The sequence below is a fragment of the Misgurnus anguillicaudatus genome, chromosome 21 (assembly GCF_027580225.2).
Source record: "Misgurnus anguillicaudatus chromosome 21, ASM2758022v2, whole genome shotgun sequence".
NCBI lineage: Eukaryota > Metazoa > Chordata > Actinopteri > Cypriniformes > Cobitidae > Misgurnus > Misgurnus anguillicaudatus.
The window spans coordinates 13,609,248-13,627,280 of record NC_073357.2 but is presented as its reverse complement, the minus strand read 5'-3'; the positions used below and the strand labels follow the sequence as shown (position 1 = coordinate 13,627,280).

The 18,033-nt window shown below is 35.8% G+C and overlaps 4 protein-coding genes across 5 annotated transcripts in view; all 4 read right to left on the bottom strand.

Annotated features, from left to right (window-relative positions):
• Window positions 1-18,033, bottom strand: part of LOC129445969 (histone-lysine N-methyltransferase SETMAR-like) — a 125,069-nt gene that overhangs the window by 16,658 nt on the left and 90,378 nt on the right. The gene's annotated exons all lie outside the window — the stretch shown is intronic.
• LOC129445279 (G2/M phase-specific E3 ubiquitin-protein ligase-like) lies at window positions 2,413-11,348 on the bottom strand. Its single transcript, XM_073859692.1, has 5 exons — window positions 11,086-11,348; window positions 10,541-10,722; window positions 10,252-10,421; window positions 8,035-8,251; window positions 2,413-2,631 (listed from the first exon to the last, which is right to left on the bottom strand). Exons 1-5 carry the CDS (start codon window positions 11,279-11,281, stop codon window positions 2,413-2,415), a joined length of 984 nt encoding a protein of 327 aa, XP_073715793.1. The 5' UTR covers window positions 11,282-11,348.
• On the bottom strand, window positions 2,716-7,690 carry LOC129425408 (uncharacterized). Its single transcript, XM_073859693.1, has 2 exons — window positions 7,292-7,690; window positions 2,716-7,246 (listed from the first exon to the last, which is right to left on the bottom strand). The coding sequence occupies exon 2, from the start codon at window positions 4,501-4,503 to the stop codon at window positions 2,716-2,718; it is 1,788 nt and encodes a 595-aa protein (XP_073715794.1). The 5' UTR covers window positions 4,504-7,246; window positions 7,292-7,690.
• LOC129447919 (uncharacterized) lies at window positions 13,431-17,605 on the bottom strand. The gene is made up of 4 exons (XM_073859691.1): window positions 17,536-17,605; window positions 15,549-15,903; window positions 15,181-15,276; window positions 13,431-13,521 (listed from the first exon to the last, which is right to left on the bottom strand). Exons 1-4 carry the CDS (start codon window positions 17,540-17,542, stop codon window positions 13,431-13,433), a joined length of 549 nt encoding a protein of 182 aa, XP_073715792.1. The 5' UTR covers window positions 17,543-17,605.

Below are 18,033 nucleotides of genomic sequence, written 5' to 3'. Positions count from 1 at the left end.
ACCAGCTCTCACTAAATAGACGATATGCCACAATATATCACAAGCTTATACGACTTAACAAAAGGTATTTTGATAGGCAAAATGTTGTCCAACTACTCTAACTAACTATACATGAAAACCAAAACAAAATTCTAAATGCCTACGCAATCTTCAGTGGCTTACTCAGCTCGAGACCCCATACGTGCCCCCTCCTGAGATATCCACCAAAATAAAATAAACTTCGATTCTAAACAAAACAGACAATCATAATTGCCCACCAGAATACTCACCAAAATGTCGTAGCATTCAAAAGTTCCGCAATTAACACTAAAAGGCCGACTTAACCAAACTATTAATCTCGGACGAGCCTCCACTATGTTACGGGTAGTCGGACACCACCCTTAACATAAAGGAGAGACGCACACAGAGCAGCTCGTATCAAAAATATAGGGGTATTTATTTAACAGAAATAAGTTCAAAATAATGGGCAGGTTGTCAAATAAAGCTCGTAGTCACAAAGGCGGAACGTTGTCTACTGCTGGGTGGCCGCAGTGTTGTAACTCCAGAAGGCACGGCTGTGCTCAGCTCTCAATCTCTGTGTGCGTGACTAGAAGCAGTCCGAGACTCTTTTATAATCAACCCATTAGGCTTCGCTCAGGTGCGGCTCATCTGTAATTAAAGAGACACTGCACTCACATATGTGACCCGTCACGGAAACCAGGGACACAAGTCGGCAGCACAAGTTTCGAGAAAATGAGAAACAAAGTTTTTTTTTCAAAATTTGTGATTTTCGTTTTATTGCAGAATCTGTTAGTTGAGATCACGAAGAAGCCTCTTCATATTTGAGATAGCAGTTTATGTATATTTAAAAGCGTACATTTTGCGGTTAAAATAGGCTTGTTTTCCGGAGATTCTAGCGTGCAGCGGGGGGGCGTCATTGTCTGTGTGTATATTTACATACTGTATAAGCTTGTGTTTTCGCCTCCGCCCCCCAAAGGGAACAGCGTGACTACTGAATAAGGATAGTTCGCCCAAAACTGAAAATAATGTCATTAATGACTTACCGTTATGTCGTTCTAAACTCGGAAGACCTCCGTTCATCTTCGGAACACAGTTTAAGATGTTTTAACATTAGATTTAGTCCGAGAGCTTTCTGTCTCCTCCATTGAAAATCTATGTATGGTGTCCATGTCCAGAAAGGTAATAAAAACATTATCAAAGTAGTCCATGTGACATCAGTGGGTCAGTAAAATTGTGTTGATGCATCGAAAATACAGTTTGGTCCAAAAATAGCAAGAATTACGACTTTATTCAGCATTTTCTTCTCTTCCGGCTCGAGCGTGAAGTCACGTGACTGTAGTGACGTGGCTGCTCTGTCCCTTAGACATGTTTGCTGAGTTTTATTAATTTTTTTTCAAACTTATAGCGTGCGTCTCCCCAGACTGTAAATGAAGCTCGGGCGCACAAAACAAAAGAAATATAAAAGAAGCTGGGGCGGAACAAATAACAGTCAACCGCATATACGTCAGCCGCCTCACTGACTTTATGGGGCGCCGCAGTCGGATGACGTCAAAGTCCCGCGGTACTCTGACGTCATCCGACTGCGGCGCCCCATAAAGTCAGTGATGCGGCCGACTGCTATTTGTCCAAACACACAGAAGTTACACAGAGATCGTTGTATTCTTTATATAATTGGCTACATGTTTTGTCTATCAATATTTTCCATTAAGTCATTGGCTGATGGAGGAACGAGCAAGCGATTGGTAACATCTCTTAAGGACTTCACGTTTTCGACGGTGCTGTTTTTGGATTATCTATTATTTTAAATACGAAACTTTGAAGGCGGGTTCATGTGTTTAATACCGGAGTGTAATCTGATATACCCTTACATGTTACGATGTAAATAGTCCTCAGATTGTATATTATATTGTATTACCAGAAGTTCATGCGAAATAGACTATATATCTATATTTCACGGATTATACGCATTTGTGGACAAAAATCATTGGATGATTCACACATCTGAAACAGACTGGATTCGACTTGTGATCCCCGCAAAGGTAACGTTCAAAGTCCTGTTTATTTTTGCATTTTGTCATTCGGACTTCTGTAATAAAATACTACATATGATGGTAGAACCTCTGTATCTCAAAACGGCTTTACAGGGGGTATGGCTTAGCTAAATGAGATGTAAATGAGCCCTATTGTCTCTCCAGCCAGGGAAAAGGGAAAGTGTTAACTTTTTTTCTTTCTCAAATTTCTCAGCATTCTCTTTCTTGAATGTGTTACATTCAAATGGCCACAACTTCTCCAAATCTTATCAGATTTCCACGTGTTACACATCGTTGGAAAGCTTAGAATCTGCACTTTCAGAATCTATGAATAACTCAAAATGCCCCAGATCCGACTTGTGTCCCTACTTTCCGTGACTGGTCACATATATGTAGGCACGAAGACCAGAGCTGGGGAATGTAACAGTAGTGTAAACTGCATGAACTGGTATGCGAAGTATATTTTCACAAGTATTTGCCACTGGAAATCGGGAATTGGTAATAAACTCAAGGCTTGGCTTTGGAGAGAAACCCAGTGCTGGAATGCTGTCACATCCAGTGCAGAAAACAAGAACATCCTCCAGAGAGACATTGTTTTCAACTATAAAATATTAAAAGCAAATAACAAAATTAACTGGCAAGATACCATCATCATTATTTAACACCTATCAGTGTAAAAATAGTATTAAACCACTGGAGTGATGCAAAATTGATGCACAGCAAGTAAAACCGAGTAGTTTGATTGGTCAGCTTCCTGTTCTTTGTTAAATCTTGGAGGGGTTTTCATTTCCTGAACTACCATTTGTTTATCCTTCTTTTTCCCTTTTTCTTCATTTATTTTAGATCTGGCCTCATGCAACTGTAATTTTAGCAACTGTTTTTTCAATTCCTCTACTTCCCCTACTTTTTCTTTTTCGTTCGCCCTTGACATGTGATGAAGGAAATGTCGTTCCCAAACCTCACATACAGCACCTGGTAAATCGGGGTTGGCTTTTATTTCATCTTGTACAGATTTAGGAGTTCCTTCCAATACAGCAGCTCTGAACATTTGTTCGTATATTTTGTCTGCATGTGGATGAGCCCCAGTGTGCTCTTCCCATTCTCCTTTGCATCGACTCAGGTATGCTGCTGCTGTTTCTTCCCCTTTTGGAGAAAATTTGATATTATAAAGAGTGCCTGCTGGCGCTGGGTACAGCTTTCGCAGGGCCTTTCCCCAAACTGATGCCACTTGACAATATGGGTGGTCATCATATATCCCAACCGTTCCTGCCTCTTGCTCAATTTCCGTGATCTGTCCTACAGTCAGTACCTGTCCCAATAATGCCCTCAGGTCTCCTATCGCCAACGTATGGCCCTGCGTCAAAGTTATTACCTTCCCTATCCATTTACCCCCTCCACTCGTGATATGAGGTAACTTTGTAAGGATAGCTCCCATGTCTGTGAATGACCATGGTTTATATTCTAAGTTTCCATTTGTGTCCACTAGTGGGCACATATTTGGTATCCCTCGAATGAGACCTAGTTCCCTATATTCCTGTTCTTCTCTTTCCTGCTCTTTCTTTGGTGTCTTTATACTAGAGTTATATTTGCTCTCCTCTCTCATCTTCTTACCCATCCTCATTTCTCCTCTGATTTCCATTGGATATGTTCCCTGATTTTCAACCTCTATCTGACTCCCAGTCTCATCCACTGTTATAAATCTGCTGCTCAATGTTTCTCCTGGGGTGCTTTGTGCTCTGGGCTGAAATGCCCTTTCCTGTGCTACGCTGTTCCATTGTTGCCTTATTTCCTTTTCCAGAGCTGCCATCCTCTGTTCTGCCTGTGCAGCTTGCTCTTTATGTGTTCTCATTGATTCAGCTGTTTCTCTTGCTATCTCTCTCTCCTCCATCTCATTTTCTGTTATTAAATCTAATTTACCTGATTTTATTTTCCAGCGATTTCCCTCCCTCTGCTCCATGTCCAACACACCCTTTTGTACTTCAAGTACCGGTAACTGTGTGTGGGGTGGGGCATATGGATGTGGAGCAGTGGGTGGCAGTACTGGATAAATGGATGCTATCTCCCTCCCTTCTTGAATTTTGTTTGTTTCCTTCTCTTTAACGTCACTCTTTTTTAGTTCCACTTTCTTTTCTGTCTCTTTCTCCAGCTGTACCAAAGCCACACAACTTACTGCCATACTATGCCACAAGTGAAACTCCTCACGTAGTCTCTTCACTTCCTTTTCATGCTTCTTTCTAGCGAGAAGCCCCACTTCCTTTTTGTCCTCTCTCTGAAACTTCCTGTGTGCGTCACTTTCTTGTGCTATTACATGTTCTTTCAAACTTATTTTTGTTCTATCCTCGTAACCTATAAGTTGTTTCCACTCTTCATACATTTCCTGCAATTTCTTAATTTTCTTGAGCCTTGCTTTTTCTGGTAAACCGCTCACTAACTGTTCTACTGCTGCCTCCCATTGTTCTTTAAGAGTCTTCATTTTATCTTCCACTACAATTTTTCTTACCCTGAATATCTCGTTTATTCTTCCTTTCAATGTTATTCGATGCCAGTCCTTCTGTAAATACACAAAAGACTCTCACAAAATTATTTTCTGTGTTTTCTTAGTCAAATGAATAATAATCACCTCTTTATCCAAATTAAAGTTCACTTTAATAATATTTAATACTTGCCAGACAATAAAATTCAGTAATGTTAACTTCTTTTTGAAATTAAAATATAATAATATTCAACACATCAGTCGATGACGGTTAAAGAGGATTCAAGGCGTTGTCAAAACGTAAAGCTAATTCAATCCAGTAATATGTAATTCTTGTCGAAATTCAAACTAAATTCATTATATAATACTGGTCAAATTTGAAATTTAAAATCTGTCAAAGCCCCAAAAATGTAATGATATTTAACACTTGTTAAATTAAAAAAAATTCAATTCAATCAATAACATTTCATTCTTATCACTCGTTGAAATACCAATTTCCATAAAACAATGAGCACTTCTCTAATCTCTTTACTGATCTCACTAATATTCTAACGTTTTTCCTAAAAGTTACAATATTCTTATTAGAAGTCAAAACAATTTATACAATACGCGTCTCAATCAATTCACAGGCACTGTATACTTTTATGATAACCATGGCTGAGTTTCAAACAGAGTCGGTTGTTTTTTATTAAACCCTGTCCCATTACTGCAATCAAAACTATTAGATATAAGTAACCGTTTTAATCTTTTACACTTCAACACTTTATGTCTCTTGTCCTTTTTACCACAGATACTCTATAATATATAACTACTTCAATTTTATTTTTCCAAAATGAAAGTAAAACTACAGCCCCGTAGCGGACAAACAACAGGATAAGAGCACAACTTCTAAAGTGAAACTAAATTACGCTACGAGCTGAGAAGTTCACAGTTTCCTCTTCCTTATTTTAGAATCTGTTAAATATGAAACAATCTCTTCTGGTAATAAACTCACAGAAATCAATTCTCAATTTCAATTTACTTTAAAATCAACTACAAATAAACCACTCTTTCTTCCCGAGTCACACCCCGGAATGAAATAAGAAAATGGACATCCACACTAAAATACAATAAACATAAAATATACTGCAGAAACGTCTACTCCTTTAAACATGAAATAACACTAGACAACTCCGGAGAATCACACATTCACATTAATAAAACAAAAATACAACTGGATCCGTCTAAACTTGTACCGTGCAAATGAAAGTTATACTAAACACAATCCCCCAAATACACACAATAGTAAAATATAATATACACAGGATATAAAATATGCTTTTCTACAAATTGAGTTAAAATTTGCTGACAGTAAATTGCAACCACAATAAATTTTCTAAAGACAGAATCCGACGGCTTTTAAAACTAGAAATTTTATTCCAAATTCACTTACAGTAAACGATTACTAATTGAACACATAAAAACTGAATTGAAATTTACTGATCATACATCTCACTCAAAATAAAATGTCTTCGTAGAAATAGAAAAATGAATTAAAATTTAAGATATACAATTAAGTAAAAAATTACTGATAATAAAATTGAATAAGAAAAATAAAAAATGTAATTAAAACCTAAGATATAAGATTAAGTAAAAACTTTGTTAATAGGAAAAATAGAAAATTGAATAAAAATGTACTAATCGTGGAACTGAATAATAGCAAAAATATTTCGTAAAAAGATAACACTGAATTGCAATTTACTGGCAGCAAAAATAAAAAAATATTACTTTAAAGAAATTTTTTTAATTAAAATATACTCACAATAAAGCTGATAATATACCGGTAGCAAACAAACAGCACATTTAAAAATAAGGACCCATGGTGTATAGTCTTCAGTACGTTTCAAATTCCTATTCTTTAGCACAACTTTTTCATATATCGATATTCTCTTCGTATTTTCAACTACTTCGTGGTTTTCTTATTACTTTCAGTTTCTCTTATGCGGTCCGACCGCTGCGTTGCCCGTGGTCCCTGACCATTTTCTCGGGTATGAAACCCACTTCAATCTCTATTTACCGCGGTCCAACCGCTCTGTATCATCCGCGGCTAATCCGCCCGTGGTCCTTGACCACGCTCCGGGTCTGCACCCTGCCCTTTTGAAGATGAGCTACGTCTTCGGGAGTGGAAACCCAGAAATTTAAGCCCCCGTCGGGGCTAGCGTTGCCAACGTCGAGCCCCCTTTTTATATTTTCTTTTCTTTTACTATTTTTATTTTATTTTGTTTTATTTTAATTTTATTACTGTTAATTCCCTTTTTATTTTATTGACACATTTAATAGTTCATTTGAGATATGCAATTTAGATAAAAATGACAATAATCATTATAACATTAATTATTCTTCACGACATTTAAATAAAGCAGAATTTTGATATAACAGGTATCTGCTTACCTTTCCTATTTTGCGCAAGTGGAATGTCGAGAAGAAAAATCAATGATGTCTGATTCTCCTCATCACGTCGACGGGGTCACCAATTGTTGGACTTTAAATGTCCTGCATGTTCTTTGAATGAGGAGATCAGACACGTAACTCAAATCAAATTATTTTTAATAAGTATCTCAAATGAAGTATTACAGAGCTCTGGGTCAAAACTGTCCCTGTCCTTACACAACACCAATGCAGAAACAGGTCCCCCGAGGAGCGGTTGATCTGATCTGCCTTTCCCTCTGACCCCAAAAATATATATGTGTAGTTGGGTGGGGGCCTGTTCGATGGAAAGTTTTACTTCTTTCTTAAAAGTTCACCAGACCCGTTCGATGGAAAGTTTTACTTCTGTCTTAGAAGTTCATGCTGCTATAAACAACATTGACCTTTAGTTCACTCTGTCGCCCCGACATCCTGTTTTTCTCCCCAGGTGTCTCTGCAAAGCAAAAGTTAAAAAACACACATACATACATACCACACAAGACTGCAAGCCTCCAAAATCTGCAGACATGACCTTTTAGAGTCAAATGCAATGGATTCATATATATAAGCTTTGATCATGCACAACAAATAAGACATATCATAAACATAACTAATTTCAATACTATGTGATAAACTGCTAAATATTAATACTCATAACTGCTTTATAATATTAGAAGCAATGCAATTATTAATAATGAAAGGATATACTGATGTGGGAAATGTTCTCATTTTCCTTCAGTAGTTACACTTCAAACGGTTGCTCATAAGACCATAGACAATGCTAACAGCAGCTCGGTGATTACACACAGTGAGGCACTTGGCAAAATAACAGACTGGTAGCAGGAGCAGGAGTTTGTAAAGATCATAATAAATACTAGTTTTAAATTAATCTGTGTCCAAAGTGAATACATCTTAACATTAGGTGTAATTTTAATGTACTGTATTTATGGAACATGAACACTAACTTTCATTAAAATATTTAATCATAAATATAACACATTGTATCATTTTTACCAATGTCATGCATCAAACAATTTAGAAAATGTATACTATTGAAACACTGTTTGAAATGAATGCCAAGCTTACATTCAGCATCCTGAAGATAGTCTTGCCAGAATGCCAGGGTCCTGCTCTCTTCGTGAAATGCATTACTCCCTCTTTCGGAATATTTAACATGGAAGAGATTCTCTCCACATCAATTGCTGTTAAGGCCTTTTCACCCTTAACAAAAAGACACTTCAACTGTAGAGGGTATCTCCGAAGAGCATCTAGGACACCCAGAGACATTAAGCCATCTCTGAACCTACAGGAAACAAATTACAATCTGTAGTTAAGTTAATAAGAAAACTGTTTACGGTTTTAAAATTATTTTAATAAAATAAATGTATACTTGTCAATAATTATAATTTCATATACTTTTGAAATGCTAGCAAGCTGAGATACTAAAGACAGCTTTTTGTATTAGTTTTTCTTTTTAATTACTTAAAGATTCTACTCTACAAAAAAGATAACTAGCACTAAGAGCTCAATCATAGGGAAACAATTTTTAGTGCTATATAACACCTATGAAAAAACAGAAGTGGTGATATACTGTAGCACCACTTATGGTTCCACAAAGCACACTTCGGTTCTACACAGGTGCTATAAAGGCACTTAAAATGGTTCCCTATGATTATTAGCCAGTGAACCATTTTTAGTATTATGAGTATTTTTAGTATTAGCTATTAAGCACCGTTTTTAAGAATGTATTTTCAATAACAAAACTATGCTTTTATCTTCTGTCATGATATGAAGAAACTTTATTCACATATAACAGGGTTTCTGCAGGTTTCACCAAGTCTAATTTAAGACTTTTTAAGACCTTTTTAAGACCATAATGAATTAAATTTAAGACCCATATAACCACAATGAAGTCCAATTTTATAGTCCAGTGTGAATGCATCCATGTGTTTTTTAGAACCATATATATTTCATGACAAAAAACAAGATGTATTTTCTAGGGGTGTGAAAAGAGACTTGTTCCGCAAGATGAAACGAGACTGGGTTCACGAGAATAAGATCAGACAAGATTTTTTTATCTTTGCTGATATTACAAGTTTTCACCTTAAATGTCATAAGAAGTTTTAGGAAATCCCCAATGATAAAAAAATATGAAGAAAAATAACATTATAATTAACTAAAAATCACATAATTTTAAAATGTTTTAACCAATCTAGGGGTTTCACTAACAGTTATTTTGGTAAGGATGATGATCAAGTAATCTGATTTTTTTGGTAATAAAAATAGAGCTAAATGGGCCAAAGCATTTACGATGACAATAATAATGAGACAATAATAATTGGTTCAAATAATGCATAATGTGCATAAAATAAACACATGGTTTTATGTAACAACAATGTTAAAATATTATGTGTGGTTACCCAGATAGAATTTAGATTAATCCAGGACTAGGTCTTATTTATATTAGGACATGTAAGGAGGATTTTTTATTAAATATAACTTACAAAATACATTACTGGTGTGCATCTTGAGACAAAACAATGGCAGTGAAATATTTTAAATAAATAGAAATACAGTAATTAAATTGATGAGACCAGGAGTAAGGGAAAAAGTGTAGTAGATTCACCCTCCGGAGCAGAGGGGGCGCTAATGCACCTATAAGCTAGATGCCAACCGCCATTAAAAGAGATAAAGGAGCCAAACGTTTATCGGATGTCTGATAGAGCAGATGCCGCGGTGCTTAAAACTGCTCATGAAGATTTGCATGTCGTGGTGCTCTTTAGGGCTACTAATGGTGTCACAACAGAACAGAACAGAAAGATGCCGGGTGTTTTCGACAGGTTTCTGCAGCGGCTTTATGTTTCTTATATTGCATGTGTGACACTAAGGCTTTGAATCCCATTGTTCCGAGTTTTAAAACTTAAATAAACAACGGACCCCGTACGCTAACTGGTCTGTAAAACGGATCAAAATCAGGGTAAAGTAACCAGTTTTCACTAAATGTGTACTTCCCCATAGCTAAAACTCACACTTTTCTCCATTTGCTTATACCCGGTCCACGCACTTCAGCGAACTCCCCGCAAATTTGTGCTTTAGTAGATTCCAGTTTTCCCTGACACATGAGACGAACCTATATAAAACAGTTATAATCTTCTTGGCGTTGTTGGTTGGACAACATTTTAAGACCTTTGATATGCGGATTTAAGACATTTTAATGCTTATTAAGGCCTTATTTTCATACTATGGAATTTGAGACGTTTTAAGACTTTTTAAGGATCCGCGGACACCCTGATATAAACATACCTTTCAAAGGGTGCACGAGTTCGTTGGAGGACATACCAGTGAGCCAGGTCCAAAGCAATCTCTTGTTTGTTTTCCAGTGTTACGCGAACATTGTGACCAGCAAGACTGATCAAGTTGCCTGCCTGTGTTAGTGCATTGTGTAGTTGTAATTCATTCTCAGCCTGTAAGATCTAAAAATATTACAATAACATTTATAGAAAAAAAGTATATAGCGGTTAGCTTTTCCGCTTAAATTCAATGTATGCAAAATTAATAATTACCATCTAAATACAATACAAAATATGCCTACCGACTTGAGCTGTGACTTTGTTTCTTCATCAGTAATATGTTCAATTTTGACCTTCACATTGTCTGGGCCCTTTTGAAGACACTCATATAAAAGTTCAGACAGGAAACATGGAGACTGTCCCCCATGAGCAATTGACATTGCCATGATTTGGCCAGCATAGAAGTAGGTATTGTCTTTCATTGCTGTTTTCAAATGAAATTAATACATCACATTTTAAAAAAAATAATGTTTGTGTCACCATGTCACATATCTGTGCATGTGAGATCGGTGTTAGTTACCATAAACTGCCAGTGAAATACATTTAAATGTTATTTGAGAAAGCCTATTTAGCAATCAAATCCTTAACCTTTGCACTGCTAATGCAATGACAGTTGATAAAGTATTTTAATTATAAAATGTAAAAATCAAACTATCTTGTGTGGTTCTGAATCATTTACAGCAATGCAAAAGCAGCACATGAGAGGTCATGGGTTTGATTCAGACAGAACATACACAAAAAAAATCAACATATTTACTGATTTACTGATATGTATGTTTATAAGTACCTTTGGAGTTGCATGTAAGCAGTTTAGAATTAGGTGGTCCCTCAAAGATGGCAATTTTGTCCTTGATTTCATGAAGACAGAGTCGGAAAAACTCCCGAGTAGGCCCTCCATTGTCCACTGCTCCTTCAGATATTCCGTAGTCATCAGTAAACTTAACATCTACCTTCTTCTCAGGTGAAAAATTGGATCTGCCCATTGCTCCATCCCATACATTTCTTCTTATGATGTTGAAGCGTACAATGCTATCATTATTTACTCTAGAAGCAATGGTCTCCATTATTTTTTCAAAAGTTATCTTTAAATCACTGAAACAATAGTAAATAAGAAGGTAGTTAAGAGTCAACAACTAACAGTTATCAGCCATTTAACTAAAAAAAACATCGACAAGATTGTAATCCCCCTGTTTGAAATATTTAATACTTAGTTTTTTTCGATTGCTAAACACCAGTGGGCACAACTGGAGTCACATGTGCAAAACTCTAACTACAGTCTGCACAGCAGCAGTTCATGTGGACCAAACTGTAGTTTGTTTTTCATTGCTTGAACAGAGTTTTCAAAACTCTACACACTTATCCCATGACTTTAACCACAACCTGCACAACACTGTGGATTTACAGCACTTTGTTCAAATGCTAACACACTGCTGTCAAAACTGTGAACCACACATTCAAAACAGAATTCATTTCAGCCTTGTGCCTTTCAAACACTGCTGATTGCAATTTCATATAAATATAAATTCCAATTTCATATATATATTTTTCATATATATAAAATATTACCTTTCGTGTACTTTTAGTTTCTACCTTTTCTTTCTCATTACTGTAATTCCGTAAATTACTGAAGCAAACTGCTAATTTTCATTTACCTTAAAGAATTATGATGTTCTAAAAAAAATGAATAAATCATTTGATAAATCAATAAATAAATCATTCTTTGAAGAAACCATTACTTTGTATCACGTCACTGAAATTGTTAAAACTGTAAAGATAAAAAGTTAGTATTTTCTGGATTGGTGTTTAATGTTAGTGTTTTTCCTTTCAGTGTGTTGTGAGTGACAGTGTGTGTTATCTCAGTGAGGGTTGTGTTTAGTGTTTGGCTGCACTGAGCTGTTTTGAGTCATGTGTTAAGAGTTGTGTTCAGGTGACTTTTGGAAGTGCACATGTAGCTCCAGTTGTGCTCAGTGTCATTTAGCATTTCGAAAAAAAACTGTAATACACCCTTTCAAAAAGACAGTGACAAACCACAAAATTCACACGCATTCATATAAAATATAAAGCATAAATGATCTTCACTCAAAGACATTTTACAACATCAATTAACCCTTAAGAGTTCCTAGGGACATTTTGTGCCATTTTGATTTTGATTTTTAAACGATCTTGACTGTGATGATTGAATATTGCCCAAACTTGCCAAAGGTTAATCATTTTTGATACATTTTGGAATATTGGTTTCAGTTTTTTAAATTAGCTTAAAATGGCTAAGCTACGCAAAAACCGACTAATGTGTTCCTTCGGACAAAAAATGCCCCATTGAAAACCATTATAACTACAATTTTTGACCCCCCATTTATCTTAACATAAACAAATACATACCTTTATGTCAATATATCATTTTAAACTACTGGCCTTGAAGTTTTAATTTTTATACTTGTCCACCAGGTGGCGCTCCTTTTTACCATTTCATGCATTCATCAAAATGTCACACTTTTTGCTGTTTTCTGCGGACCGCATAGCTGCTGAAAAGATAAACCTTTAATGTTGAAAATTGGTGTGTGTGTAAAAAAAGTGCGTCTGAGTGGTAAGGGGGTGGGGTGATGTCGGGGTGGGGTCGGTGATGAGTGGGGCAGGGGGGCATATTCAACATATCCAAATTCTTCTCTCTTTGAAAGGCACATTCTGCGTTATAAACTAATTCAGTCATAAAAACGATGAGAGGCCAGAACCGAAACAAAATCAATCTTCATTTTGTTTCTCGCTCATGTTGTTTATGCAAATACACTGCTATAAGTATGAACAGTATAGCAGAAGTAGTGAAAATGGCAAGGCATTACAGCACACATAAGGCTCCTGAAATAATCATGCACTTCAAGAGCGAGGTTGGCTCCTCATCTTCCTCCGAGGATTCTGAGGTCGACACGGAGGCCTCAGAGGTAGAAGTAGACCAGCTGGAGTCTAATTCATTAGAGAGATCTTCAGAAGACTTGTCACAAGGTGAGAGCGGAGAGAAGATGGATGAAGTGGCGGCAGGATGGACGTCAAAAATTGAAAAATCTTCTGGTCTCCCACAAACATGGAGACGCTCCGCTACTTCCCAGCAGCCAGAGATTTGATCCCAGGGCTCACACACTATGCCACTGCCCAAATCAGTGCCCTGACTTCAAGCTTTTCATTGATGCTGATGCATGAAATCCTGCAGCATATTGGGGCCATGACAAACCTACGTGGGAGACAGTCACAGACTGGAGAGATCTTGAGACAGAGAAACTGCAGGCTAATGTGGGGCTGCTCATTCTGACCCGTGTTTACAGATAAAAAAATAATTAGCTCTCAGTCTCTGGAGTGAGAAATCAGGACAGGTCACTATTTGGGCTACAATGTCCCACAAAAGTTTTCACGACATCAGCTGAACACTGTGGTTCGATTAATGTTAACATATTGGCATTTAAAGGGTTAAAATTTCCACAAATTTAATTAATATTTGACATGTATTTTTCAGGAAGAAGTAGTGTTAAAAGATTTAATAGTTTAAAGTGGAAAAAAATATTGATGTATGATATTTTTAGAGCAGGTTTTGGGAAGGTGTCATTTTGGCCTTAGGATCACAAGTGTGAGTTTTGTATAAAATCTGACCCTGTTCAAAAAATAACAATGCATCAAAATCAATGCTGCTACCAATCTTTGACCCATCCCAGGGTATAATAATAATTATAATCAAATGGTAGTTCAAATGTTTTTTTGTGGGAAAATGTTTAGATTTTTGTTTTTTCTGTTAAAAAAACATGGACTAATGTAAACAAACAGGCATATAAAGGGTTAAAATTTCCACAAATTATATTAATATTTGATATGTATGTTTCAGGCAGAAGTAGTTCTAAAAGACTGCATCGTTTAAAATGAAAAAAAAATATTGACGTATGATATTTTTAGAGCAGTTTTTGGGAAGGTGTCATTTTGTGGCCTTAGGAACACTAAAGGAAGTTTTTTATCAAATCGGACCCTGTTCAAAAAATAACAATGCATGAAAATCAATGTTGCTACCAATCTTTGACCCATCTCGGGGTATAATAATAACAATAATCACATGGTGGTTCAAATGTGTTTTTTGGAAAATATTTAGTTTTTTTGTTTTTTTATGTTAAAAAAACATGGGCTAATGTAAACAAACAGGCATATAATGGGTTAAAATTTCCACAAATTATATTAATATTTGATATGTATGTTTCAGGCAGAAGTAGTTCTAAAAGACTGCATCGTTTAAAATGAAAAAAATATTGACGTATGATATTTTTAGAGCAGTTTTTGGGAAGGTGTCATTTTGTGGCCTTAGAAACACTTAAGGAAGTTTTTTATAAAATCTGACCCTGTTCAAAAAATAACAATGCATGAAAATCAATGTTGCTACCAATCTTTGACCCATCTCGGGGTATAATAATAATAATAATCACATGGTGGTTCAAATGTGTTTTTTGGAAAATATTTAGTTTTTTTTTTTTCTGTTAAAAAAAACATGGGCTAATGTTAACAAACAGGCATATAAAGGGTTAAAATTTTCACAAATTATATTAATATTTGATATGTATGTTTCAGGAAGAAGTAGTTCTAAAAGATAGCATCGTTTAAAATGAAAGAAAATATTGACGTATATTTTTAGAGCAGTTTTGGGAAGGTGTCATTTTGTGGCCTTAGGAACACTTAAGGAAGTTTTTTAAAGGAACTCTTGAGGGTTAAAAAAGTAAGACAGAAAATATGGGTTATCATACAAAGAAAAACATTGTTTATCCATAAATATATGTTTCTGAACAATTTAGGCTTGTTTATTCAACTTGATACTAGGCTAGACAACAAAGTAATAAAATTACATATTGAATGTACTGACCTCTCACTTGTGCTAGACTCTAAGGACCTTGAGATGGCTTCCTGGAGATCAGGGTCATCAGAGATGTACTCTTCCTCAAAAAGATCAAGGTATGTGCTAAAAAATATAAATGTATATTTTATAAATGGACATTTTTAAGGTATAAATGTAGAATGTTCATACAGACTGTTGAATTACCACATGACAAATAATTGACTTGTGGAATAATAACTCTTCAAATTGTTTTATGAAAATACAGACATAATTGTCTAAGTGTCAAGTAACACTATTCTAATACAAAACTGTACTATAAATAAGGCCCAATGTTATAAAGCCCAGAAAGATAAAAATAATGTATGAAAAGAGACAAGAATGTCCAAAACATGTACCTGTAGGATGTGCTGGATGTACTGGGTTGGGTGGGTTCATGGGACATCCCAGTGGAGTGATTAGCAGAGATGCAACTTGTTTGTCTATTTGCACTGGTAGTTGGACCAATCGACAAGCTGTGGGTGTTGCCACTGCAGATGGCAGAAGTTCCACTGGAAAAGGTAGGAGTCTCATCAATTGTAATGACAGCAGTACTAGTAGACATGGTGAGGTTATTATCGGAGATGTTAGGTGCAACAGTGCAAATTTCTTGGGTGGCTATACACCACACAACTTCATCTCCAACGGAGATGGAAGTGGTATTAGTGGAAAGGGATGGGGCCTCCACAACTTTGTCAGGCACACTACCAGGGACTGGAAGAACATGGAAAACATGTGTTAACATTTAAAATTAAGCTAGATTGAACTTATATGACAGTGTAAGCAACTACCAGAGGTGGAAAAAGTACTAAAATATTGTACTCAAGTAAAAGTAAAGTTACTTTAATAATATTTTACTTAAGTAAAAGTAAAGTTACTTGTCTAAAAATCTACTCAAGTAAAAGTAAAAAGTAAGTCATTTTAACTTTACTCAGAGTAAAAGTTACTTTTTTTTACAGCGGGGAGAGGTGGAGGATTGTAGTATAGTTCAAAAACGACAAGGGAATATAAATCTCAAACTAGTTGTTTTTAATTGTAGGAATATCTTTACAATTAAAGTGCAATAACAAAAAGTTAATGAAATAAAAAGCTTTTTTAAAATAAGAAACATTTATGGAATTGTTTAATGATTTTTACATGCGAGTTATGCACTTTTGAAGGTGGTCAGCAGCTTGTAAATAAAATCACTATAGTAAGGTTATAATTGATGTATTGCTGGTAACATACATTATTTTATTAATCTATATATCTAGTTTAAATGAGCATATGAGTGCCATGTCTATATACATTTGACACGTTTATTATCTTCTTACTTCCCTGACCTGGGTACCTGATGACATTTATTCTTCTCTCTCTCTCTCTCGTGCGCTCTCTCTCTCTCGCTCTCTCTCTCTGCAATGTCTAATGACCTGCGCATTCTCGAGGACGTTTTGAAGTTCTGTTTGACTTGACGAGAAGCTGCTAGACCTCGGAAGATAATGCGCATGGTATTAAAAACCCGTCGTGCAATTTCGTACCTAAGAGCATGAATCCTACCTTTCATAGAAATAAAACACTTGCTTGGCGTCAGTGGAAGTGGTCGCTTAAATATGACCAGGGGTTTCTTTCATAAGATTTGAACTGAGGCGGGTCCCCTGATAGCACACAAACATCTCGAAGACGTCTATTTGATGTCTGCGTTTACATCTGCAAGACGTATTATTTAGATTGTTTGCTCATCTGCAATACGTCTCTGAGACCTTTCCTAAAAGATGTCATATAGACATATTGAAGACATCTGCAAGACGTTTTTGATTTAGAATGTATGTAAAGCAGCTCTTAGACCTTTATAAGACGTTTTTACACACCAGATGTATTCCAGATCTCCAGATCTTTACCAGACATCTTGCAGACGTACCAGTGCTATCTGGGTCTGCATTAGCGCGCGCCTGTCTCGTCCGTCTCCATGGTTCTTTTTGCGCGTTCCCTGGGCCCCGCCCATTTACATCCGTTTCGCGTCTTTATCACTTTGCTTTTTAAAATATTTTTTATTCAGTAACGGATATGATTTAAAATGTAGCGAAGTACAATACTTTAAATAAAACATACTTAAGTAAAAGTAAAAGTACAGATTTTAAAAACTACTCAAAAAAGTAAAAATACACAAAAAAACTACTCAATTACAGTAACGTGAGTAAATGTAATTCGTTACTTTCCACCTCTGGCAACTACATCATGTAAGAGTACATGAGTTATAACAATGAGTTATGTGTGGTAGATATATTAATGTAGAAATTGTTTAAAATTACAAAATTCTATTTCAAGAAAAAAGTTTACTTGTAGATCCATGGACATTACAGTACTTACCACACATATCGTGGTCTGCTATTTCTATGATATCATTGCTGTTTGTATGGCTACTATCTCCATCAGAACATGAAGAACAATTGAGGCAAATAAGTACATTTATGGCAGTAATAATAACTTTAATCTAGTAACAGCAAAAGTGTAACAATGTACGTTTTGTACACACTAGTACACACATTTCTTGACATCATAAGAATTACTTACAGATTCTTTTTCCTCAGTTAAAATGACCTTGTCAGGCCTGACATAAATGGATTTCTGATGAAACAGTTTTTTCACAAGGTCTCCACCTAAAGCCTGTTTGGAGGTCAGGGATGGCTCCACTAGTTTGTTGTGGCATGGCAGCAAGATTTGTAACCTGAGGAAAAGAAAGCACACTTTACACATTACTACTGTAAAAGATTATCCAAAAGTACATGGAACGGTATTAGTTTTTGTTTAGTTTGTCTGTACAAATTTTTATTAAATAAGTGATTCTATATTAAATATTTTCGTTGG